Raw genomic sequence first — 26,468 nt, forward strand, 5'->3', positions numbered from 1 at the left:
TCAAGTACTCTGGAATTTGAAGACAATAAATGAGTTGTCAGGGTGAATCGTATCATATAGTTTGATACAAGGCTCTCGAACATTACATTCGACAAACTGCTGAATAAAATTCACGTTACAGTAACAACAAAACTAAATGCAAAGTTTTAAATAAAGCTCCGTGTTTTAGACGCCACTTCCTTCATTTGTGACTCGTGACAGATTTAATGTGAATGAGAATGTGTTTTCAGAAAAGAAGAAAAAATGTGTCACTGTTCCCTTGACCACACTTTATGAGAAGGGCCAGAATGAGGCTGTTTGCGGGTTTTTTCTTTTGCAGATTTTTACATGTATTTAGAAAGGAATTCTTTACGAGACCTGGCATTCTTTTATATTGTAATGCACACTATTTTATGTTGCCACGAGTCAGAATTTATCACGCAAACGCTGCAACAACACGGACATTATTGCATTTCCATTATTGTAAATATTCCATTATTTAAATATTCTATTTTTATTTTTACATCCTGACTTCATTGTTTAAGTACCAATTCTGGGTATTGCTCTCCAAGAAGCTCTCCATACTTTATGTTTAAAAAGAAAGACAACATACGTACATTTTACTTAAATTTTTTTTTTTTTTTTTTTTGTACTGGGAGACATTTAAAGACATTCTTATAATATGTCCAGGGTAAAAATTGTTTGTTTATCCTCAGTTTATCCAGCAAACCAAACCCAAATAAGTTTCATCAGAAATAACATGTTAATCTTGGGCGCCCTCTGCTGGATAATGCCTTAAATAATTAAACAAATATATTTTCTAACCCATGGTTCTTTTACTTTCACCTATACTGTAAATTATAGCTTTTTTTGGCAATATAAATATTTGAAAGTGTTGACATTAAAAATGCTAAAATAAAAAAAGGAGTAATTTAACACCTTTTTCCCTTTTAGTCATCTTTCCCACCGTTTGCTCTGAGGAAAAAAAAACGAGTCGGCTCATTGATTCGGATCTTAAAATTGAATCTTTGAGTCGGCTCTTTAAATCACCTTTATGAGTAACACACTGGGAGTCGACCCGCGGAGTCGTTTTAGTGATCGGAAGTAACGGTCGTGTTTGTTTCTGAGTTTTGGGAGCGTAAGTCAGTATTGAAAGTGTATGTAGGAATGTATGTTTGTTAACGTTCTTGGTGAATTCTGAAACGTTTATGAAGTAATGCTAACCTTAAAAATACACATTTATATAAAAAAAATCACAAAATTCGCAAAACACCCAAAAACTGTATTTCTGCCTGGTTACAAATGTCTGAATGGGATTGAGGTAATTCTTCTGTGTGTGTGTGTGTGTGTGTGTGTGTGTGTGTGTGTGTGTGTGTGTGTGTGTGTGTGTGTGTGTAGGTATGGATGGCAACAGGGTGAGCACAATGTCCGAGTGGCTAAAATCTGATGTTTTCATCATATTTGTGGTGGTCCTGCTGATCACGGTTATTGCCATAGTTGCTGTCTGCTGCTGCTTAAGGCGCCGTCGAAGATCCATTAAAACAAAGTACTGACACACACACACCTGCACACACTTTCACACACACTTACACATGCGCATGAACAAAACATTTATACAAACTTGACACAATTCTCATCCACTTTTGTTTTATCTCTTAGGAAAATGGCAGTAATTGAGATCACTCCTTTAGATTGTCCAGGAAGGAGCAATACAATCAGATTCACCTTGAAGATCATTACGGAGCAAAAACATGCCTCGGAGATCGTTCAGATGTTAACAGGCCAAATTCCTACCACTGGCGGTCGTGTGTGCTCCACTGACCTTGGTATCTCTGTTAGAGTGGACGAGGTTTCCTCTAATTCTCAAACTCAGGTATCTTCCAGTCATACAGACAGTGCACTTCTCACTGAACAGCAAGCCGTCTCACTGGATTTACAAACTACCAATCTCAGTGAACAGCATGCCGTCTCACTGGAATTACAAACTACCAATCTCACTGAACAGCAGGGCACCTCACTGGAATTACAAACTACCAGTCTCACTGAACAGCAGGGCACCTCACTGGAATTACAAACTACCAGTCTCACTGAACAGCAGGGTACCTCACTGGAATTACAAACTACCAATCTCAATGAACAGCAGGCCGTCTCACTGGAATTACAAACTACCAATCTCACTGAACAGCAGGCCGTCTCACTGGAATTACACACTACCAATCTCACTGAACAGCAGGGCACCTCACTGGAATTACAAACCACCAGTCTCACTGAACAGCAGGGCACCTCACTGGAATTACAAACTACCAATCTCAATGAACAGCGGGCCGTCTCACTGGAATTACAAACTACCAATCTCACTGAACAGCAGGGCACCTCACTGGATTTACAAACTACCAATCCCAATGAACTGCTGGTGACTGCTACAGTTCATCCAATTAGGGTTGAGGATGATGATGAAAATGATATGAGTGTTGAAGGAACACAGTAGTACTATCCTGCCTTATCTGGGTTAATGATGAACATAAATGTTGTTTGATGTTTTATGTATGCTGTGTAAATCATCCTGTTTTGCGTTGTTGTTCTTCAGTGGTTCCTGTTTAATGGTCTCTTTTTGAATAGTAGTCTGTTTTTTTCCCAAATACCTATAACCATTTAAAATGTTATTTCACAAAACGCCTTTGTTGCTAACTTGAGTTTACCATTAAAGCATCTCCAAATGTCACCGACTTTATTTTTTGTTCATTTTCTATAACATGCTCTGACATTTTAATGCATTTTTTCAATATTAAGACATCTCTTCTTCATTTCTATTTAATTACATATGTTTAATAATATGTAATTATTTTAAGTTTAATTCATGGAAAGCTTTGTTTAACTTTTATAGAAGGCAGTGGCGGACAGAGTATTTCACATCCAGAACATCAATGGAGTCAATCCACCCCTTAATACTATCATTATTGAAGTAACACCGATAGAAACCAGTATTATATAAAAACGCAGTGTAACAGAACACTGCACCATAGACAGGTATTTCAAACAGCAATACTGAATGCCATTACTAAAGCAAGAAACACAATGAATAAAATTCCATGATCTGATTCCATGGATCTTTTCACTGCAGCCACAACTGCACTGCACATATACATCATCTCTAGCAGCTTGATATTAACCTCTTAAAATTACCACAGGTTTTTCCTGCATTTTTGTGCATTTTTCACTGTATTACAGTTTTCCTGGAAATTTTAAATAAAGGCACATTGTGTGATTTTTTTTTTTTTTTGTGCTTATTTTATGGTTCATGAAAAGCTCAACAACTGTTTTGAACTGTTTTGGCGACCTTTACTTATGATGTTCAGCTTTTTTTTTGCAAAGTCCGTCTTGTAAATGAGCGACCAAATAAATTTCTTCTTCTTTTCAACCATTGTGGAAATAAATTCACACCAATATATTTGAGCTTGTGCAGTTTCCTACATATCTGATTGGTGAGCTCTAACTAGTGCTCTGAACATCCAATCAAAGAACAAGTTATGTTTCCATACAAAACTATATTTTTGTTTTTATTTGAAACATAACTGGTGAAACAGATTGACAGATGATTACGTATTATAACTAATAATTTAACAGTAAAAACACTGAAAAAAGAACGGGAATAAGAGTGTTTCAGTGACCACAGGTACTGCATAGATCTTGTGTAGTCTTTGTCTTGCACTGTTTGCACTCGGTTCCCACGATGAAAATTATGTGATGAGGACACTTACTTTAGTCTTTAGCTCTGTGTTCTGTTATGTAGCTCGTAAATCACAGTAAAAAAAATCCTTTCATGATGTGAGATTTCTACCCAAAGTACATACATGAAGTGTAACTCCATCTTAAACCAGGTGCTGGTTCTGATATGTTAAGCTCATCACAGTTGTCTTGTAGACTTCATCCCTCAGCCTGAGAATCTCTGTGAGCTCTGAAACTTTCTGTTTAAGAGTCTCCAGCTCTCTGTGCTTCTCCTCCATCTGTCTGCTGCACTCTTCCTCCATCTTTGTCTTTGAGGCCAAAATATATCTATGGAGTTCAGGCTGGATGGTTTTCATAAGGACCATCCTCACCTCTCCTTCACACTCCTCCCTGTTCCCACATTTCTCTACAACTCTCTGGAGCTCTTTATTTCCTGATTGGATAAACTCCTCAATGTTCTTCCTCCTGAAGTTAATCAGTGACACTAAATATGATCATAGTGTTTCTCCAACATCTCTCTCCAAAAATCTCCTCCATATTCTCCATTATCTCCCTCTTCTCTCCTGTAGACTGCTTTACAGATATGAGCAGGAGGAAGGCGTTGGGTCCTGGAGCAGACAGATTGTTCTACAGCTTGTCTCAGCTTCTCCAGAGAGAGTCCAGGAGAGAACCAGTCAGGAGTGTCCACCACAGTCACCTTCCTCCCAGCCACCTCCCCCTGTGTGCTCTCACTCTGCTGGGTGGATGTAGATGTAGCTGTAGATGTTGAATCCTGGTTCCTCTCCTCTCTGCCCAGAATAATGTTTCCAGCTGCACTCTTCCCAGACCCCGTCCCCCCCAGCAGCACCAGCCTCAGTTATGCTACAGAAACCGACACTGGAGAATGTGGAGTAAATTCTCCACCCACTGAAAATAAACAAGAAAAAAATCACTTACTGCATTATGGTGATTACACTGTGCTCTGGAGTACACTGGTGAACTGATGATCTATTAATGATGAAATCTAGATCACCAGCATCCTTTATATAACCCAAATTATAAAAACTTTCCCCACATATTAGGTAAAGTTTTGAATGTAACAATGTTTGATGGGCTGAAAATAAAGAATTTGTACATGTGTATTCACAGATGAAGAATGTTTTGTTTTGTTTTTTGTTTTAAGATGCAGGAAGTATATGAAGGCCATGATTAGTGTCACTGTAATTGGCAAAGGAGAGTAATACCATCCATCCATTCTACCTAACAACAACAACAACAACAATGGCAAACACACAATAGACTACATTATTTTTCTTTTGCACCTCTCAGTATCCCCAGATATATTAATTGTTATTGTACCTGATTTATTTGAGATTTATTATTATGATATTTTACTCTAATTATAAATTTCAGCATCTAAATCTGCCTCACTTTATATTCTTTTAACTGCTAATTATTGCTAAGTTACACACTAAATATACAACAAGAACCATTAATCACTTACATGATGGACGATCTCCCTCTATACTGCTTTTTCTCCTGATTGGTGTTTCTGAGTCCTGAGTCTCTCCAATCACTAGAAAACACCAGAAGCATTCAGAATGAGAACGACATTCTACAGAAGGTATAAAGTACAAATAATATCATTAAAATTCTTTCATACAATATAACCAATCATTTTCACAGTTTACATTAAACTCAACATCTGAAGAGTTGCACCATTAATTATCATTACAGTATATTTCATGTTCTTACATATGATTTATTCAATGTTTTTACACCTTCTAGAAGTTCTGAAAAAGAATTTTAACTGCATAATTTAACACGTTACTCACTTGTTTGAGGTTCCAATTCCATGCTGTTTCTTCTCCTGATGGGGGCTGATGATTCTGGATCTGTCTGTTCCTGCAGCTGTTTAGTTTTCTCCTCTAGAAGTCTGTCTTTCTCCTGAAGCTGTTTATCTCTTTTCATTAGTTTGTTTTTACTAGTTTCCAGTTCTTTCACCATGTTCTCAAGTTTTGTGTTGTTGTCTTTCATTGATTTCTGATTCTCTTCTAAAATCCTTTTTGTTTTTTCCAATTCTTTTTTCATCTCTCTGAGCAGCATGTCCTTCTCTTCCAGTTTATTTTGACTGGTTTCCAGATCTTTGTCTGTGTTCTTCGGCTGGGTTTTTTTCTCACTCAGCATCTCATTCATTTTCTTCACTTGTATTTGTGCCTTCTGTATCTGGTTGTCTTTATATTGCAGTGATTTAGACATGCTGTCCAGTTCCATCTTTGTATTTTTTAGCTCTTCTTCAGTTTCCTCCAGTTTTCTGGTTTTTGTTTTAAATTCACTATAAATAGTTTCATCATCTATTTTATATTCTGAAAAAAAGGTTTTTAATTGCGATTAACTGTGTTGTAGAAAAAATTAGATTTCTTTGAAAATAGCAATAAGTAAAACACAATAAAGGTAAAGCAATAGAAAATGTACAATATTTCAAGGGTTCTTTTCTTCACTAAGAAATATGACAAAAAGAATAAAAAATACATTAAAGCACTGAAAAATTACAGCTTTGTGTTCCCTCGAGTAGCTTTAAAATTTTACATATTTGATGTGAATTGTATATTGTTTTTAAACATTATGACACCCAAACATTTCCCTCTGCGTCTGAGTTTCCCTGTAACACGAGAGCTGAGTGTGAGGGTGTGAGCACTTTAGACTCTTCATCTGTATCTCTAACAGCTGCTGTTTGATACTATTGAGCAGAATTACCTGAATTTACTAACAAAAATATTGAATATGTTTCATTCTCAATTATTGATTAATTTTCTGCTGTGATTCACAACCAATATTCTGATTATTCATTATCGGAAAATCGTTACAAATAATTGTACATCATTTTAAAATAATATATTTATAGAGAATATAAAGAATGAAGCAAGTTAACAGAGATCTCATTATTAATTACATAATAATGCATTTACTTATGCGTTAACAGGTGTGTTTACTTTTGTAGCTCCTTCCATACTCACCAGTCTGTAAAGCAGATTTCTCCATTTTCAGTCTCTCGTCTTCTGTCCATTCTCTCTCGCTCTGTTGAAATTAATAAAACATTAAATGAATCCTTACTGTATGTAAATAAAGTGTAATATAAACATGATTGTGTGTGTGTGTGTGTTTTATTTTATGCCATTAATTTTGCCACACAGATTTGAAGAAAAATGTTTTTATCTAACTTTCTGATCCTCAACTTAAACTGAAAACATGTTCAAACTTTTCTATAAAACTTAAAATAGAAGAGAGAATTTCAATGTGGTGAAGGTGTTTTTATTTCTTTATTTAGTTGTTTGTTTATTTTAAATATTTGCTCCAACCTTTTATTTGTTTGAATTTCCACATTGTTTAAACTTATAGCAATAATAATAACAATAATAAAGTCGAGGATAATAATCAAATTTCAACTTTTATAACAGTTTTTACTTACCTGACAAACCAAGACATCTTCCCTTATAAGAGGATCTAAGAATGAAAAAAGTAAATACAGATACAACAAAAAAAATGTTGTTATTTGAAAAATAAATATTTTATTCTATTAGTTATAAATTCTATAAAATTTCTATAAACACTGTAGCTGTTCTCAAGAAGTCTGTTTTTATCATCAATCGGCTTCTTTTTCTCCTCTTTCTGATAAAAATATTCACTTAATATTAATGCTGTAGAAAGAAATTCACCAGATCACTTACTACATTCTGTTATAATCTCTGTCATGCAGCATCCAGTGTGAATCTCTAACTCACATCTCTCTGTAGTTCTTTACACTACAGTAATGTTACAGAGTGAATAACTTTATGAAGGAGTTACTGCTATAAAATCACATTCAAACACAAACATTCAGCTTTTTAACTCTCAGAATCAGTGTGTAGGTCAGATGTGTGTGTGTGTGTGTGTGTGTGTGTGTGTGTGTGTGTGTGTGTGTGTGTGTGTGTGTGTGTATAACACTAGTGACAAACTAGACAACAGTATGATGAATATTTTGCCAGCAATCACAGTCACATAATTTACAGATTAAATACCTTTTTTTCATAAATCATTTACTCACCTGGTTCTTCTCTGATCTGTCTTTCGACACTCCGTAGCTGTGAATAATAAACAGTAAATAATTTGTACATGATGCCAGTCGAATAATAATCTGTAAAATGTAAAATAAAGATCTGTTTCTCTGACCATAACACAGTTTATGTATTTCTTCATTAACATAAAGGAAAGCCAGTGAAGGTTTTAAATTTAACATCACACATAGTAAATCTACATATATTTCTGTTACACTGTGCTGTTAATCATCTGCTCCTACTGGAGATATTTATCAGTTACAGAAACACAGCTGTGGAGGGAAAAGTCATGCAGCCAGAAACACATTAATCATTAACTTATGTGTTTTCTATACAAATATAAAATTATTCAGCTATTAGCATGTGTAATTATAAAACTTGCATGTGGAGAAATTCATCAGTAAATTTAGATCTCCACATACTGAGGTGAAGCTCCTTGTCAGTGCAGGAGAAAATGGACTGTATAATGGATTTAGACATTCGGATGTGTGTCAGTGTGTCAGTGGTGTGTGTTATATGTTACATGTTTGTTGTGTCTTTTACTCGACATGGTAAACGTCTCTGCTACATTATTGCAGTACAGTGGGGTTACACACAGGTGCATTGTGGGAAAGAAGCTGACTGATAGAAGTGGAATCTCACTTACTGATCAGATTCCTTCACATAAACATGATCTGAAAATACTTTTTATCTTTCTATTTGATCCCTGGATTAAAATGTAATATATGTGATAAGTTTATAAAATATCAGCCTTTAAAATTTATGTGAAGTCGACTAGTGACCAAGATGGCGGCACGTGCACAACGCGAGGCCCAGCATTTCTCCAGATTTTGCAATTCAGTAGCAATTTCTCCACCAACTGCAAGTTTTTTCACTCAGAACAGGCTTGCACACATCTCTTACAGCCGACAAGCATTATTAGACATCGACCACAACTACAGAGAGGGGCTTTCAACTAACTTTGAACTTCCTCGGGAAATCGCCAAACAAATTTTTACGGAAACATGGCTCAATGACAACATTCCCAGCAGCGCCATTGAACTTGGGGGTCGCAGTGTTTTTTGGGGCGGACAGAACGGCAGAGGACTCTGGTAAGTGCAGAGGTGGAGGTCTGTGCATTTATGTTAACAAATCATGGTGCACGTACTCTACTGTTACTGAAAGTCATTGCTCTGTTCATTTAGAGTATTTGATGATTAAGTACAGACCCTCAGCCATTGTTGTGACTGCGGTATGCTAATGCTAAACTAGCTATGAAGGAACTTCCCGCAGCTATTAGCAAACAACAGTCTGCACATGCCGAAGGAGCTGTCATCATTGCTGGAGATTTCAACCACTCCAACCTGAGATCTGTTTTATCAAAATATTACCGTAATGTCTCCTGCTCTACCAGAGGGGACATAACACTGGACCAGGTATACACGAACATACCTAGGGCATACACAGCCATTTCCCTCCCCCACTTGGGTCAGTCTGATCACCTCTCTTTGTTCATGCTACCCAAATACACACCACTGATCAAACGTGTGAAACCAGCTCTAAGGACAGTAAAAGTATGGCCAGAGGGAGCCATTTCTTCTCTACAGCAACAGTTTCAGGATACTGACTGGAACATGTTTGCCTTACAGGCCACACTGGACTCTCACACAGACATGGACATTTACACATCATCTGTTTTGGACCATATCCACACATGCATTGACAATGTCACTACTGTCAAACACGTAAAATGCTTTCCTAATCAGAAGCCGTGGATGAACTCTGAAGTCCATCTCCTGTTGAAAGCAAGAGATGCTGCCTTTAAATCTGGCAACGTAAAGGACTACAACAGAGCCAGGGCAAACCTGAAAAGAGGCATAAGGAGAGCAAAACTCATATTCAAACTCCACATAGAAGAGCACTTCCACAACTCTGACCCCAGACACACTGGATCCTCTACAGTTCGCGTACCATCAGAATCGTTCTATTGAGGACGCCATTGCTCATCTCCTTCACACTACTATGAGCCACCTGGACTCACCTTCTCCTAAACATCAGCAAGACTAAGCACGAGGCAGGTGTGGTCACACCAACCGCTAAACATCAACGGGACCACAGTGGAGAGAGTGGACAGTTTCCAGTACCTGGGTGTTCACATCACACAGGACCTGTCTTGGTCCTGTCACACCAACACCCTGGTGAAGAAGGCCCGGCATCGTCTGTAACATCTGAGATGCTTAAGGGACTTTAAACTACCCTCTCAGGTGCTAAAGACTTTTTACACTTGTACCATTTAGAGCGTTCTGACAGGTAGCATCACTTCTTGGTTTGGGAACAGCACCATGCAGGACAGGCAAGCCCTCCAGAGGGTGGTGTGTTCAGCTGAACGTACCATCCACACCAAGCTCCCTAACCTGCAGGACATCTACAGCACGCGGTGCCAGACCAGAGCCAGGAAGATTATGAAGGACCTCAGCCATCCCAACAATGGACACTTTTCTTTGTTGCGTTCAAATTTAGAGAACAACCAGAACACCTCTTCCACAAATCAACTGAGGCATTTCCAAAAAAAACATTATTTTACAGAAAACACACTGATCAAAATTAGAGAACTTTCAGATACCTCCCAGTTATTGGTGTTAATCTGGCACCTGGTGCTAATTTTTCATTGATTATCTGTCAACCCCTATTTAACTGGCAGCCTAACTTCCAGTTTCATTGACTCTGCAAGATGGTGGGCTGTTCTAAAGTGACTAAAAGCCTCCTGGAGCAGGTTGTCCAGATGAAAGCCAAAGGGATGACCCTATCAGCCATAGCAAGACAAGTTGGTCGTTCCAAATCTGTGATTTCAAGAATATTGAATCTTTACAAAATCACAAACTCATTCAAGTCTGCCAAGAAGCCTGGTCGTCCACGGAAGACAAATACAAGAGAGGACAGGATACTGCAGAGGATCTCAATGGGCAATCGTTTCCACATTCCAGCTGGAATTGCTCACCAGTTCAGCGCTGAACAGGGTAAGGATCTGTCTCGTCATACAGTGTCTCGACGTTTAAGAGCATTTGGACTGAAAGCCCACTCTGCAGTGACCAAACCTCTTATTAGCAGAAAGAATCAAAAGGCTAGACTAAGCTTTGCTGAGGAGCATGTTGTGTGGACAGAGGAGAACTGGTCCAAAGTTCACTTCAGTAATGAAAGCAAGTTTAATTTATTTGGGTCCGATTGGAAACATTATGTTCGGCGACAAACTGGAGAAAGACTGAACCCAAAGTGTGTAAAGAAGTCAGTGGAAAGTGGAGGAGGAAGTGTCATGGTTTAAGGCATGTTTTCTGCAGCAGGAGTTGGGCCTCTTATACAGCTACATGTCAGAGTGAATCCAAATGTTTATCAGAACCTTCTTTAACAACATATGGTTCCTTCCCTGCGTTCATTACCCAATCAGCCCGCAGTGTTTATGCAGGACAACGCTCCATGTCACACAGCAAAACGGGTAAAGCAGTTCCTTGAAACTGAAAACATTGAAATAATGACATGGCCTGCCCAGAGTCCCGAACTCAACCCAATAGAGAACCTCTGGAAAATCCTTGGCGACAAATTTATGGCCAAGAAACCCACTACAGTCACCGAATTGTGGAGGAGACTGGAAGAAGAGTGGACCAAAATCACACCAGAGCAGTGTGAAAGACTAGTGCTGTCCTGTGGCCGCAGATGTGCTGAAGTCATTTAGAGCAGAGGCCTGTACACTTCCTACTAATTGCTGATGTGTTGTAACCTTCAGAAAATGTTGTTGTAATCTTTTTTTTTTTTTATCAAATGCCTTAGTTATTTTGTGGAAAAGGTGTTCTGGTAGCATGGTATAGACAGGAAAAAACTCCTTTAACTGTTGAGCAGTGAAGATGACATTATTTCAGAATTGTTCAATCGTTTATTAATTGTTCTCTAATTTTGATCTCCAGTGTATATATATATATATATATATATATATATATATATATATATATATATATATATATATATATATATATAGTAGACTCATTAATGCAGCTTGCACATTTCTTAAATGCCATCATCTTATAACCTTTCACTTCTGCACATTCCTCTTCAATGCCATAGCCTTAGAACCATTTATCTGTACTTCCTAATGATGTCCACACATCTCTGCACTGTTATAGCCTTTATATTTATTAACATCTTATTTACTTACCAAATCTGAAGATGTCATGTAGAACAACAGAGAGAGAAATGTAATGTTAGATACAATACAAAAAGAAAAATTCATGATTTACAGCAGTGGTCCCCAAACTTTTTTGATAATAATGATAATAATAATCGTAAATCTAATGTGTTGTCTTTTGTTCATTTTGCTAGCTTGGGTTTTTAAATTTAGCAGGATTGTATTATAAGTTAGCCACCGGAGCAGACCCTTTAAGAAGTTAGCGGATGGAGGTAAGACACGTGACCAAGGCAAACATCTTGACATGCATCAAGAGTGAGTGATAGACAGATGTGGCAGAGAGAATCCGGTAATTTTGCAAAATAAAACATCATTCAGAATCAGATAATAAATAAAACGGAAATAATGTAAGGTATGTATTCTTTCTGGTCCGCGGCCCGGGGGTTGTGGACCACTGATTTACAGCATGATGAATGATCTGCCAGCGATCACAGTCTGTTGTGTTACTACACTATGCTCATGATGCTCATATATCTATGTGCTATTGCAGTCTGAACACACAGCACAGTCTAATCCAGGGGTCACCAACCTTTTTGACACCGAGAGATCCTTCAAAATACTGCCGGTTGTAACATTGGGTACCTACTAATGTGAAGGGCTACCAGTTTGATACAAAATTCTGAAATAACAAATTTGCTCAATTTACCTTTAATAATATGTTATTATTAATAATTAATGATATTTATCTATGTCAAACTCAATTGCACAGGGGGCCAAAACTCAAAGCACACTTTAGGTCGCGGGCCGAACAGGACAAACATTTATTGAACACACTAAAACAATGTTTTTTGAACATGAATATAAATAAAAACAGACAGGAAAATTATTCCAGAATAACTAAACTTAAACTTTAAATAAATAGCTCTCCATAAAAATATCTCCTGTCAAAATTATACGTTAGAAATATGAACATGCTGCGAAAAAAACCCTGAACAAATAAATCAAAATTGTGCTTTTAAGTAAACGTTAAAATAACAACCAATCAAAACAATCAGATTTCTTTGCTCTTATGCCATTTTATAAAAAATAATCTTAAACTTTAAATAACTTAAAATATTTTGCTCTCCATAAAAATATATCTAGTCAAAACACCAGACATCTCCCAGCTTCATCATGCAGTTCTTCAGAAACTGAGATCTCCCTCAGTAAATAAGCGGCTGATGTGTCTCTGATTTCTCCTCTGTTTTTACACCAGCTTCACTTTGTGATTTTGCTCTGGTGAAAAACTCTGCTCAAATGTCAGACTCTTCTACTTTCTGTATCTTCTGCTCTGCATTCAGGTTTTCCAGTTTCTCCTGATGTTTTGTCTCGTAGTTCAATCTTAGATTCAAGTCCTTAATTAAAGCCACATTCGCTCCACAAATAAGACACACGTGTTTACCGGCAGTGTCAGTAAACATCTACTCAGAATCCCATCGGTATTTGAAGGCTCTGTTTTCAAAATCCACTTTTCTCTTGGCCATTGTGTGGGGCTTCACAATAACTTTACAAAAGGGTTAAATACATCAACAGAAGCTCGACATGATTGATTCTGGTATGTTCCCAGGTAGTCTAGCGTTCGGTAAGGCAGCTGAAGCGCTGCATTATGGAATCTGTAGTTTTTCTTATCAGCGCTTCATATTGCTGGAACATTAATAACAATAATAATAGATCTTTATAAAATCATCTCGCGGGCCGGATATAATTGTACATTGGGCCGGATTTGACACTGAATTTGACACCCCTGATCTATGTGAAGACACTGATCATGTTAATGATTTCTCACAATAATTATCAACAATTATTTAACAAGGTAGGAAACAGATATTTTTAGAAAAGGCTCGTGTGGTCCTTGCGGGCGACTTGGTGCCCGCGGGCACCACGTTGGTGACCCCTGGTCTAATCTATTTCATCTGCACAATACATCTATTATTCATGCAGCATGTAAACACTATTAGAGAAAAGTATCTTATACTCACGTCTCATCTCCTCCTGTGAAAGTAAATAAAACAGAGTGAAGATTTGATGAATGATTATAAATGTAAATTGTTCCATGGAGGAAAACTACACAACAATCCGTCATCACACACAGCAAATCTGTAGAATGTAGCATTGTGCTAATATATATATTATATATATTAGTTTCTGATATTTGCATGTAATTACCAATATACAGTATGTCAGTATATGTGCATTTCCCCCTGTGTATTTTACATCTAGACTTAAATATTCTGTAACAGATCTGTGTGTTATTGTAGTACAGAAAGGAATAGACAGAAGATCAGATTCCATTCATTAAAAACACAGACATTTATCAGTGTAAAAACTGAACAGGTAACAGAATGATGTGCTTTGCTGCTGCCTCGTCTATATATTGGGTACGACAGCATATGATGCCGCAGTAGACTTGGGAAGACGCGCGATCTCGTTCTGTTTTTCTCTCTTTCACTCCTGAATCCCTCTCTCCTATTATAGAAGATTTATAAATTAAGGTAACGACTTCTGTTCTCAGGTCAGTCAGGTTCTTTATACTGTGTGTATTTACATGGATTACTACTGTTAGCTTAAAGATGCTAAATGCTAAACCGAGTCGACTCTTCAATACTTTTACAGAATATGGTGTGATTGTTATTCAGAGTAAATGATGGTAATTATTCTGTCTACAAACACTGAAACCTGTTACAGCTTCGATTTATGTTTATTGTGAAGTGACAGTAAATGTGATGTTACTTTTCAAATCAGGAGGAAAACTGAAGGCTGTAGAATTTTCACAAATCCATAAGATATTAATAAACGTGTATAAGATGAGAGAGATTGTGATGGAGTGTGTCAGTGGTGTGTGTTATATGTTACATGTTTGTTGTGTTTTTTACTAGACATGGTAAACGTCTCTGCTACATTATTGCAGTACAGTGGGGTTACACACAGGTGCATTGTGGGAAAGAAACTGACTGATGGAAGTGGAATCTCATTTACTGATCAGATTCCTTCACGTAAACATGATCGGAAAATACTTTTTATCTTTCTATTTGATTACTGGATTAAAATGTAATATATGTGATAAGTTTATAAAATATCAGTTTTTAACATTAGTGTGAAGTCGATTTATTTACTTACCAAATCTGAAGATGTCGTGTAGAACAACAGAGAGAGAAATGTAATGTTAGATACAATACAAAGAGAAAAACTTGAGATTTACACTCAGAAAAGCTGCTCAACAATCTTCACTCTGTGTTTTCACTACAAAGATGTTCAGCTACAATTTTTATAAAATATAATAACAGACAGTGAATCATTATAAATAGTTTATATGTAAATAATGAAATACTTGATGGAGTGATTTTTCTCAGTGCAGTAACACAAATCTGTGATCAGCTGTTGAATAAAACACTCCATATGAAGTGTAAATGCTGAGCAGCACCATATTTAAATCACATTTCTATCTTAATTAATGAGTACAAAGTAAAAGAGCAAAACGTCTCATTTTCAACAAGAGCGTGTGTTTTAGTTAGCGTTAGCTGTTAGCTCACACTGTAGCTCTGTCTGATTGGATGTGGCAGTGTAACTGTGTTCATTCTGACTGTGTTTCATTCACACACAGCACACAGTCTACAGAACAAACCAGCTGCACAATATTAGTGATTATTGTGTGTTGTTTTGGTTCTCAGTGTTTTAGTGTCATTACTATAACACTAATGATAAACTAGACAACAGCATGATGAATGTTCTGTCAGCGATCACAGTCTGTTGTGTTACTACACTATGCTCATGATCAGTGTTGGGCAGTAACGCAGTTACTAGTAACGTGTTACTGTAGCGCAGTTACTTTTGACAGTAACTAATACTGAATTTCGGCTGAAGTGTAGCCTACAGTCTAACCTGTTTACAGCAGTGATGCATTGGAGGATTGGAGGATAAATGACTGTTAACACGAAGAAGACGCACTGTGGGCATGTCTCCGTTTATTCAGGTCTGTGCGGCAGTAATGGCGAGTTGAGGCGAGAGCAAGACGAGTTTTCTCAAAGTGGAAATATGCTCATTATTTCACTTTAGTTGAGCATAAAGACAAAAACTTTTAAGTCAAATGTAAGCTGTGTCTTTCTGGTTTGAAGATCGTATCTTCTGCGATAAACAGCAACTCCAATCTGTTGAAGCTCCTCCAGAAACACCATGCCTCGAGAAAGCTAGAAGCTAGAAGCTAACCCGGTGTTCTGTTCTACATTGTTGATAGTTTTCATACTTCTGAATATATTATTCAGCTTGTTTTGTTATTTATTTCAGAAATCCTTGTGATATATTCAGTTTGTGCTGGTCTGACAGTTTTGTGTTTGTATAGACCATAACACATAAAAGGGTATTAATGGGAACATTAAAGAAGGTTCTTTAAAAAAGTAACTAAAAAGTTACTTTTAACAGTAACGCATTACTTTTTGGTGTAAGTGATAAACAAAGTAACTGAGTTACTTTTTGGATGAAGCAACTAGTAACTGTAACTAGTTACTATTTTTAACTAGCACAACACTGCTCATGATGCTTATATATCTATGTGCTATTGCAGTCTGAACACACAGCACAGTCTAATCTATTTCATCTGCACAATACATCGATTATTCATACAGAATCAAGACATCACTATCAGAGAAAAGTCTCTTATACTCACGTGTTAAAAGGTCCTGTGAAAGTAAATAAAACAGAGTGAAGATTTGATGAATGATTATAAAAGTGAATTGTTCCATGTAAAAATTTTAAAGTAACTGTTACTCTGGTTTAAACACAGCTGATGTGTGTCTTAATAAAAAAGAGGAAAACTACACAAAAATCAGTCATCACACACAGTAAATCTGTAGAATGTAGCATTGTGCTAATATACCGAATAATATACCATCAGAATGATGTGCTTTGCTGATGCCTCTTATGCTGATGCCGGATGTCTATATATTGGGTACAACAGCATATGATGTCACAGTAGACTTATGACGATATGTGATCTTGCTCTGTTTTTATCTCTTTCACTCCTGAATCCCTTTCTCCTAATATAGAAGCTTTATAAATGAAGGTAAGGACTTCTGTTCTCAGTTCAGTCAGGTTCCCCATTCTGGAACTTCCAGCTGCCTTGCAATGCTTTGGGAATGCCCCTGCAGTGTCCGGGCTCTGAACCACGTGTGAAATCTAGCCCATAGGCAAGTCATGACGTCATCTGCGGGCAACGTCGCGACTACCAGGAGCTACAAAATGGCTGCGTGGTGGTAGCGACACTGGCTTCTGCTTGTTCAGGTAAGCGCTTCAGGTAAGCCGGGAGAAAGGACGTCAGAAGCGATGCTCGAGGAAGCGGAAGCGCGGCAAGCGGCCGGGTGTCCATGCTAGGCTAAATGCTAACCCTAGCCGGCCGCATCTCCCGTCCATTCTTCTTTCTAACGTCTGCTTCCTGGACAATAAACTGGACTACATCCGACTCCAGCAAACCACACGGCGAGAGTTTAGAGACTGTTGCGTCTTTGTTTTCATGGAGACGTGGCTCAGCGACAGAGTTCCGGAAGCCGCCATCCAGCTAGATGGGCTAACCGTGTTTCGAGCCGACAGAAACGCAGCTCTGTGTCTCCTCCCCGGTTCAACGGGATGTGTCCCACCTTGATGGGACCCGAGCAGGCTGTTGTCCTGGAACAGGAGGTGCACACTCTTCTGAGGAAGCGGGCCATTGAGGTGGTTCCCTCCTCGGACAGAGAATCAGGCTACTACAGCCTGTACTAAATTGTTCCCGAAGAAGGATGGCGTGCTTCGTCCCATTCTAGATCTCCGCTCCTTAACCCGCTCACTTATGAGGCTCAGGATGCTCACTCTCAAAGAGGTCGTGTCTCAGATTAAGTCCGAGGCCTGGTTTGTCACGATACGTCTGAAGGACACATACTTCCACATAGCCATCCTTCCTGCACACTGGAGGTTCCTGAGGTTTGCTTTTGGGGTTGAAGCTTACCAATATCGTGTCCTCCCATTAGGCCTGGCACTCTCACCCTGTACCTTCAGAAAGTGCGTGAAAGTGGCACTGACCCCGATGCGGCTCCAGGGCATCTGCATTTTGAATTATATCAACGTTTGGTTGATATTGGCTCGGTCAGAGCACCAGGCAGTTCGGCATCAAGATGCCGTTCACACCTGCATGAAGGAACTGGGGCTAAGACTGAACGCCGGGAAAAATGTACTTTCTCCAGCGCAGAGAACCACTTTTCTGGGCATATCGTGAGACTCAACCAGGTTGCGGGCACGGTTGTCTCCCGCCCGGATTGAAAAGGCCAGTCACTCACTGTGAAGCAGTTCCAGAGGCTACTGGGTCTCATGGCGGCAGCGTCTAGTGTGATTCCACTCGGCCTCCTCCATATGAGACCCTTCTAGTGGTGGCTCCAGGCAGAGGGTTCTCCCGGAGAGGGAATCCATATCATACCATTCAAGGTCTCCCGGCCTGCCCTTCGAGCCTAAGATGTGTGAAAGGAACTGACGTTTCTGTCCTGAGGCCCTGTCTCTGGGACTCCCTGACGTCGCGTAATGCTAAAGACGGACGCTTTCCTCATGGGGTGGGGAGCGGTCATGAGTGGCTGCTCCGGCCAAGGTCTTTCTAACGGGCCACGTCTCTAAATGTCACATAAATTGCCTGGAGATGATGCCCGTGTTTTTGGGGTTAAAACAATTCCTCTCGAACTTGAGGGGTCACCATGTGTTGGTCCGCAACACATACAGTGGTGGCCTCTTATATTAACCGCCAGGGAGGTCTCCGATATCGCCCTTTGTGTTTACATTAGGGCTGTATGCCATGGTACAGACTTGGCCGATGCTACACCTGTACGCCTTTTCCAGGATCGCGCTGCACTCTGGAGTTCTGGAGAGAGTTCACCGGGAAGGAGCCCATCTTCTCCTGATATCACCTCACTGGCCGGAAAAGCCATGGTTTGCGAACCGGGTGTCCCTCCTCGAGGGCCCTCCTTGGACAATTCCTCCCAGAAGGGATCTTCTCTCGCAGGTGGGCCGAACCTTGGTTCACCCCTGCCTGGAGTTGTGGAAGCTGTGGCTATGGCAACTGAGGGGCACAGTTCGTAGCAGCTGGTCTCTCTCTACCGAGGTAGTGGAGACCCTTTTCCATTCCAGAGCTCCCTCCATGAGGAGATCGTACACCGCACAGTGCTGGCTGTTCACGTCATGTTGTGAGCACAATGGCGTAGACCCGGATAACTGCATGGTTGGTTCAGTTCTGGAGTGCTTACAGGAACAGTTTGCCACAGGGTTAACCCTTCAACCCTGAAGGTTTATGTGTCCGCTATCGCTGCTTATATTGCCTGCGGGCCAGTCGCTAGGTTGAGGCCCGGGACACGACCCAGAGTGTCTGTCTGGGACTTCGCAGTTGTGTTGCCGGCTCTATCCGAGCCCCCCTTCGAGCTCTTGGCCGAAGTGGCCCTTGGGTACCTGTCGGTAAAAAACGCTTTACTTTTGGCGATTTCCTACATGAGAATTCACGCCTGGAATTTGCCCCTGGCATAGCCAGAGCGTTTCTATATACAAAACCTGGATACATACCTAAGGTGCCTACAGCTCCCGCACAACCTGTCATGCTACAGACATTCAGAAGAAGCAGAACCGGCTGTGTCCAGTGCACTTACCTCCACAGGACAAGTCCATGGAGGAAGTGGGAGTAGCTGTTCTTCTGTTATTGCCAAATATTGAAATCATACAAAGAAATCAGAACCTTTAAGTAAACAAGTTAAGTCATAATAAATAAAGTGAAATGACACAGGGAATAAGTATTGAGCACACTTTTATTTAATACTTTGTAGAAAAGCCTTTGTTGGTGATTACAGCTTCTAGATGCCTCTTGTATGGAGAGACTAGTCATCTGAATTGCTCAGGAGTGATTCTGGCCTATTCTTCCACACAAATGGTCTTTAAATATTGAAGGTTGGGCCTCTTTTATGAACTTTGATCTTCAGTTCTCTCCATAGATTGTCTATGGGATTTAGGTCAGGTGAGTGACTGGGCCATTCAAGCAACTTGATTTTCTTTCTTTGAAACCACTTTATTGTTTCCTTGGCCTTGTGTTTGGGATCATTGTCTTGCTAAAATGTCCACCCTCTTTTCATTTTCAGCTTTCTGGTAGACGGCAGCAGATTTTTATCCAGAATGTCCCAGTACATTTCTCCATTCATCCTGCCTTCAATAATATGAAGTCTGCCAGTACCCCTTGCTGAAAAGCAGCCCCAAACCATGATGCTCCACTCCTAAACTTAACTGTTGGTATGGTGTTCTTGGGGTGGTGGGCAGTGCCATTTCTTCTCCAAACACGGTGTGTAGAATGACTGCCAAAAAGTTCAATTTTGCTTTCATCTGACCATACTATAGTCTCCCAATAATCCACAGGCTTCTTCAAATGCTCTTGTGCAAACTTTAACCGAGCCTCAACATGCTTTTTGTTCAGCAATGGAGTCTTGCGTGGTGAGCGTGCATAGATGCCATGGCGGTTCAGTGCATTGCTTATAGTTTTCTTTGAAACAACAGTACCTGCTTATGCAAGGTCTTCCTGAAGTTCTGCCTGAGTGGTTCTTGGCTTTTGGCGAACTCTCCTGATTATTCTTTGGACTCCTCGGACAGGGATCTTACGTGAAGCACCTGATCGTGGCCGGTTAATAGTGAGCTGATGCTCTTTTCATTTCCAGATAATGGCCCCCACACTGCTCACAGGAACATTCAGCATTCTGGAAATGCGCCTATAACCATTCCCATCAAAATGCTTTTCAACGATAAGATTACGAAGATCTTGAGAGAGTTCTTTGCTTTTACCAATCATGAAGTCTTTCCTGTGTGCCTCCTGGGTAATGAGAAGCCTATATAGGCCATCAATTAGGACTAAAGCAGCTGATATCAATTAGTACTGATAGGGGGCATGGTCTCACTCACAATACTGACAGATTTCAGGTAAAATCCTGGCTTTCTATGCCATTTTGCACCTTGTTATCTTCATGTGTTCAATAATTATTCCCTGTGTTATTTCACTTTATTTATTATGACTCAACTTGTATACTTTAATGTTCTGATTTCTTTGTATGAATTCAATATTTGGCTTGATGGCTACATCTGGTGGAAATTTTGTGTCAATAGCCCACTTAGAAATCCTTACTGATAAAAATGCTGACGTGTCAAAACTTATTTTCCCCGCTGTATGTGATAAGTTTATAAAATATCAGGTTTTAAACATTAGTGTGAAATCGATTTATTTACTTACCCATGCTGAAGATGTCATGTAGAACAACAGAGAGAGAAATGTAATGTTAGATACAATACAAAAAGAAAAACTTATGATTTACAGTCAGAAAAGCTGCTCAACAATCTTCACTCTGTTTTCACTGTCTGATTCGATGTGGCAGTGTAACTGTGTTCATTCTGACTGTGTTCATTCACACACAGCACACAGTCTACAGAACAAACCAGCTGCACAATATTTGTGAATATTGTGTGTTGTTTTGGTTCTTAGTGTTTTAGTGTCATTACTATAAAACTAATGATAAACTGGACAACAGCATGATGAATGTTCTGTCAGTGATCACAGTCTGTTGTGTTACTACACTATGCTCATGATACTCATATATCTATGTGCTATTGCAGTCTGAACACACAGCACAGTCTAATCTATTTCATCTGCACAATACATCTATTATTCATGCAGCATCAAGACATCACTATCAGAGAAAAGTCTCTTATACTCACGTCTCATCTCCTCGTCCTGAAAGTAAATAAAACAGAGTGAAGATTTGATGAATGATTATAAATGTGAATTGTTCCAGGTGAAAATGGGAAAGTAACTGTTACTCTGATTAAAACAAAGCTGATGTGTGTCTTAATAAAAACGAGGAAAACTAAAGAACAATCAGTCATCACACACAGTAAATCTGTAGAATGTAGCATTGTGCTAATATACCTGTCAGGGATCCACCTGCCACGCCCCCTTTGGTGGCTCTCTATGCCTCCACTCTCCATAGAGCTCCAGGTTTAACGAGGCACACCTGGAGCTCATCATCACTCATGCCTCCACTCTCTCTGGAGCCCCAGGTTTAATCACGCTCACCTGGGGTTCATCATCACTCCACCCCGCTTCTATATAAGCTCCTCTTTCACTCCCTATCCCCGTTCGTTATTGTTTATGTTGGACTTCCCGTACTGCATGTTTTGGCGTTCCGGTGTTCATACAGGACTTCTTCCATCCGTTTCATCCGGACTCCAGAATCCCGTACCGGCTGCGCTTCCCCTCCCTGTGCATCTCGGGTCAGCTACACTTCTCCCAATGCGCTACTCGGACTATCTCTCTCAACCTAAGGATTGCCGTGTTTGTATGTGCGCGTGTGTGTGTGTGTGTGCGTGTGTGTATCTCTCTCTCACGCATGCCATTAAACCCCGAGCGAGCTGTACTCCGGCTTCTGCCTTTTGTTTCGCTCACACCGTGACAGAATAACGAACCCTCCTGAAAAGGATATAATTTCAAAAAAAAAAAAAATAAATAAAATAAAATAAAATGATCGGGTTGCTGCCGTGGTCCCAGCGCGATCCAAACCTCGGATGGAGGATTCGCTGTGCCACGATGAAGCGACGGTCAAGCTCCGCCTCTGGAAACACCCGGAAGCACGCAGTCGATTTATCCTCGCCGGCTCGAACGCAAGCACGGCCGCCACGCCCCCCTGCGAGTCTTATGGAATTCCCGGCTCGCTTTTCCGGCGATATGGTGGAGTGGAGCGTTTTTGTTTGGAGCGTGGATAAATATATGTGCTTCTATCCCTCCTCTTACACCACCGAAACAGCTAAAATCAGGCTCCATATCTCCCTCTTGTCTGGAGACTCTCTCTCTCTGGCCAGTAAGCTGTGGAGCGCGTTCGGAGGGGATTTCCGTTCGTGTACTCATTTCATTGAGCTTCTCACGGGGATGTTCGGGATGAATCCGGCGAATCTGTGGTGCAACCCTCTCGAGTCCTGAAGAGAGCTCCGTTCCGCTCCAGAGTCCTGAAGAGAGCTCGGCTTCGTCCCAGGACCTCCAGGAGAGCTCGGCTTCGTCCCAGGACCTCCACGAGAGCGTAGCTCCGCCCCAGGACCTCCAGGAGAGCGTAGCTCCGCCCAAGGACCTCCAGGAGAGCCCAGTCCCGCTCCAGGTCTCCACAGAGAGCTCAGCTCCGTTCCAGGTCATCCAGGAGAGCTCAGCTCCGTTCCAGGTCGTCCTGAAGAGCTCAGCTCCGTTCCAGGACCTCCAGGAGAGCCCAGCTCCGCTCCAGTGTGTCACTGAGAGCACCTCTCAGCTCCAGCATGCCTCCGAGAGCTTCTCTCAGCTCCAGCATGCCTCCGAGAGCTCCTCTCCGCTCCAGCATGCCCCCGAGAGCTCCTCTCAGCTCCAGCATGCCTCCGAGAGCTCCTCTCAGCTCCAGCATGCCTCCGAGAGCTTCTCTTCGCTCCAGCATGCCTCCGAGAGCTCCTCTCCGCTCCATAGAGCCTCCGAGAGCTCCTCTCCGCTCCAAGGTCTCCAGGCAAACTCAGTTCCGCCCCGGAGCTTCCCAGTTCACTCAACTCAGACTCAAGGCCGTGAAAAGGACGTCGTACCGCCGCCTCAAGGTCTCCCCGAAGGCGACGGCTCGCCTCACGGTCTCCCCGAAGGCGACGGCTTGCCCCACGGTCTCCCCGAAGGCGACGGCTCGCCTCACGGTCTCTCCAAAGGCGATGGCTCGCTTCACGGTCACCCAGAATGCGACAGCTTGCCTCGCTGTTCCTCTGGAGGTATGGCCACGTCACAGAGCTTCTCTCTGCCCCAGAGCATCCCTGAGAGCTCCTCTCCGGTCCACAGCGTCTCCGAGAGCTCCTCTCCGCTCCACAGCGTCTCCGAGAGCTCCTCTCCGCTCCACAGCGTCTCCGAGAGCTCCTCTCCGCTCCACAGAGTCTCCGAGAGCTCCTCTCCGCTCCACAGAGTCTCAGAGAGCCCCTCTCTGCTTCAGCACGTCCCGCCTCCGAGCTCCTTTGATGGCGATGTCTTGCCTCCGTGCGACTCCGAGGGCGACGTCACGCCTCTGAGCTCCTCCTTTGACGACGTCTCGCTCCCGAGCTTCCTGGAAGGCGACGTCTCGCCCCAGAGCTCCTCCTTCGACGACGTCTCGCCCCAGGGCTCCTCCTTTGACGACGTCTCGCCTCAGGGCTCCTCCGATGGCGACGTCTCGCCCCAGGGCTCCTCCTTCGACGACGTCTCGCCTCAGGGCTCCTCCGATGTCGACGTCTCGCCTAAGGGCTCCTCCTTTGACGACGTCTCGCCTCCGGGCTCCTTCGATGGCGACGTCTCGCCTCCGGGCAACTCCGATGGCGACGCCCGCCCGGGCTCCTTCGATGGCGACGCCCGCCCGGGCTCCTCCGATGGCGACGTCTCGCCTCCGGGCTCCTCCGATGGCGACGCCCGCCCGGGCTCCTCCGATGGCGGCGTCCCACCTCTGAACTCCACCGTGGACGTCACTCGGCCTCTGGACACCACTGGGGTCGTTTTTCTGATTCCGGGCTCCACCGGGTGCGTCACTCGTACTCCGATCTCCGCTACGGATGTAGCTCCGATCCAGACCTCCCCATTGGGCGTCTATCCGGCCCTGATCGCCGCCGAGGGCATCACTCGGTCTCGGGTCTCTGCTGTGGAGGTCGCTCAACCTCGGGACTCCGCTGAGGGCGCAGCTTGGTCCCTATCCGACGCTGGGGCTGTCTCTCTGCCTCCTGGCTCCGCCGAAGACGTCCCTTCGTCCCTGGTCTCCGCTACAGGCAGCTCTCCGTCCCCGGTCGCCGCTGGAACCGTTTCTCCGGCCTTTGTCCTGGCTCCGATCTTCACCAGGGGTTTTGCTCTGATTCTGGCCTCCGCGATGAGCTGCGCGCCGTTTCGGACTTCCCCTGGGAGCACGGGTCCATCCCATGCATTCGGGTTGAGCATCGTCCGGTTCCTGTGCTTCGCCTGGGCTGTCGCCCCGCCTCAGGTCCTTTCTGGCCTTCTCCGGTTCTGCGGCGGTTCTGACCAGGTCCCGTTCGACCCTGGACGGACACCGATCCTCCTCCAGTGCCCTGGCCTCCAAGCGTCTGTGGGTTTGGGGCGTCAGGTGCCGCCCCTCAGGGGGGGGGTAATGTCAGGGATCCACCTGCCACGCCCCCTTTGGTGGCTCTCTATGCCTCCACTCCATAGAGCTCCAGGTTTAACGAGGCACACCTGAGCTCATCATCACCATGCCTCCACTCTCTCTGGAGCCCCAGGTTTAATCACGCTCACCTGGGGTTCATCATCACTCCACCCCGCTTCTATATAAGCTCCTCTTTCACTCCCTATCCCCGTTCATTATTGTTTATGTTGGACTTCCCGTACTGCATGTTTTGGCGTTCCGGTGTTCATACAGGACTTCTTCCATCCGTTTCATCCGACTCCAGAATCCTGCATCGCTGCGCTTCCTCCTGTGCATCTCGGGTCAGCTACACTTCTCCCAATGCGCTACTCGGACTATCTCTCTCAACCTAAGGACTGCCGTGTGTGTATGTGCGCGTGTGTGTGTGTGTGCGTGTGTGTATCTCTCTCTCACGCATGCCATTAAAACCCGAGCGAGCTGTACTCCGGCTTCTGCCTTTTGTTTCGCTCACACCGTGACAATACCGCTAGTTACCCTTAAGGAACACAAATATCTTGTGATTTATTGAAAATATTAGTTTCTGATATTTGCATGTAATTACCAATATACAGTATGTCAGTATATGTGCATTTCCCCCTGTGTATTTTACATCTAGACTTAAATATTCTGTAATAGATCTGTGTGTTATTGTAGAACAGAAAGGAATAGACAGAAGATCAGATTCCTTTCATTAAAAACACAGACATTTATCAGTGTAAAAACTGAACAGGTAACAGAATGATGTGCTTTGCTGCTGCCTCGTCTATATATTGGGTACGACAGCATATGATGTCGCAGTAGACTTGGGAAGACGCGTGATCTCGTTCTGTTTTTCTCTCTTTCACTCCTGAATCCCTCTCTCCTATTATAGAAGATTTATAAATGAAGGTAAAGACTTCTGTTCTCAGGTCAGTCAGGTTCTTTATACTGTGTGTATTTACATGGATTACTACTGTTAGCTTAAAGATGCTAAATGCTAAACCGAGTCGACTCTTCAATACTTTTACAGAATATGGTGTGATTGTTATTCAGAGTAAATGATGGTAATTATTCTGTCCACAAACACTGAAACCTGTTACAGCTACAATATATGTTTACTGTGAAGTGACAGTAAATGTGATGTTACTTTTCAACTCAGGAGAAAAACTGAAGGCTGTAGTATTTTTACAAATCCATAAGATATTAATAAAAGTGTATAAGATGAGAGAGATTGTGATGGAGTGTGTCAGTGGTGTGAGTTATATGTTACATGTTTGTTGTGTCTTTTACTCGACATGGTAAACGTCTCTGCTACATTATTGCAGTACAGTG

The 26,468-nt window shown here is 41.9% G+C and overlaps 2 protein-coding genes across 3 annotated transcripts; one reads left to right on the top strand and one right to left on the bottom strand.

Annotated features, from left to right (window-relative positions):
- The first annotated feature begins 1,029 nt into the window (after positions 1–1,029).
- On the top strand, positions 1,030–4,006 carry si:dkey-111e8.4 (uncharacterized protein LOC793802 homolog). 2 transcript variants are annotated; one of them, XM_046839496.1, is made up of 3 exons: positions 1,030–1,117; positions 1,378–1,525; positions 1,639–4,006. In XM_046839496.1, exons 2-3 carry the CDS (start codon positions 1,380–1,382, stop codon positions 2,465–2,467), a joined length of 975 nt encoding a protein of 324 aa, XP_046695452.1. In that variant the 5' UTR covers positions 1,030–1,117; positions 1,378–1,379; the 3' UTR covers positions 2,468–4,006. The 2 variants fall into 2 exon arrangements, with proteins under 2 accessions (XP_046695452.1, XP_046695453.1); XM_046839497.1 differs by having other exon boundaries at positions 1,070–1,136.
- Positions 3,562–21,733, bottom strand: LOC124379259 (golgin subfamily A member 6-like protein 2). The gene is made up of 12 exons (XM_046839504.1): positions 21,712–21,733; positions 21,230–21,234; positions 16,631–16,643; positions 15,088–15,092; positions 13,950–13,962; positions 11,962–11,966; positions 7,769–7,805; positions 7,154–7,188; positions 6,702–6,762; positions 5,520–6,050; positions 5,189–5,260; positions 3,562–4,611 (listed from the first exon to the last, which is right to left on the bottom strand). Exons 1-12 carry the CDS (start codon positions 21,716–21,718, stop codon positions 4,562–4,564), a joined length of 834 nt encoding a protein of 277 aa, XP_046695460.1. The 5' UTR covers positions 21,719–21,733; the 3' UTR covers positions 3,562–4,561.
- Positions 21,734–26,468: the final 4,735 nt, after the last annotated feature.

This window comes from Silurus meridionalis, chromosome 25, assembly GCF_014805685.1.
Source record: "Silurus meridionalis isolate SWU-2019-XX chromosome 25, ASM1480568v1, whole genome shotgun sequence".
Taxonomy (NCBI): domain Eukaryota; kingdom Metazoa; phylum Chordata; class Actinopteri; order Siluriformes; family Siluridae; genus Silurus; species Silurus meridionalis.

Coding starts and splice junctions, on each gene's coding strand:
- si:dkey-111e8.4 (XM_046839496.1), top strand. CDS start 1,380: ATGGATGGCAACAGGGTGAGCACAATGTCCGAGTGGCTAAAATCTGAT. Junction 1,526..1,638: donor CGAAGATCCATTAAAACAAA/GTACTGACACAC, acceptor TTTATCTCTTAG/GAAAATGGCAGTAATTGAGA.
- LOC124379259 (XM_046839504.1), bottom strand. Junction 7,189..7,768: donor ACAGATCAGAGAAGAACCAG/GTGAGTAAATGA, acceptor TTTCATTCTTAG/ATCCTCTTATAAGGGAAGAT. Junction 6,763..7,153: donor AAGATGTCTTGGTTTGTCAG/GTAAGTAAAAAC, acceptor TAATTTCAACAG/AGCGAGAGAGAATGGACAGA.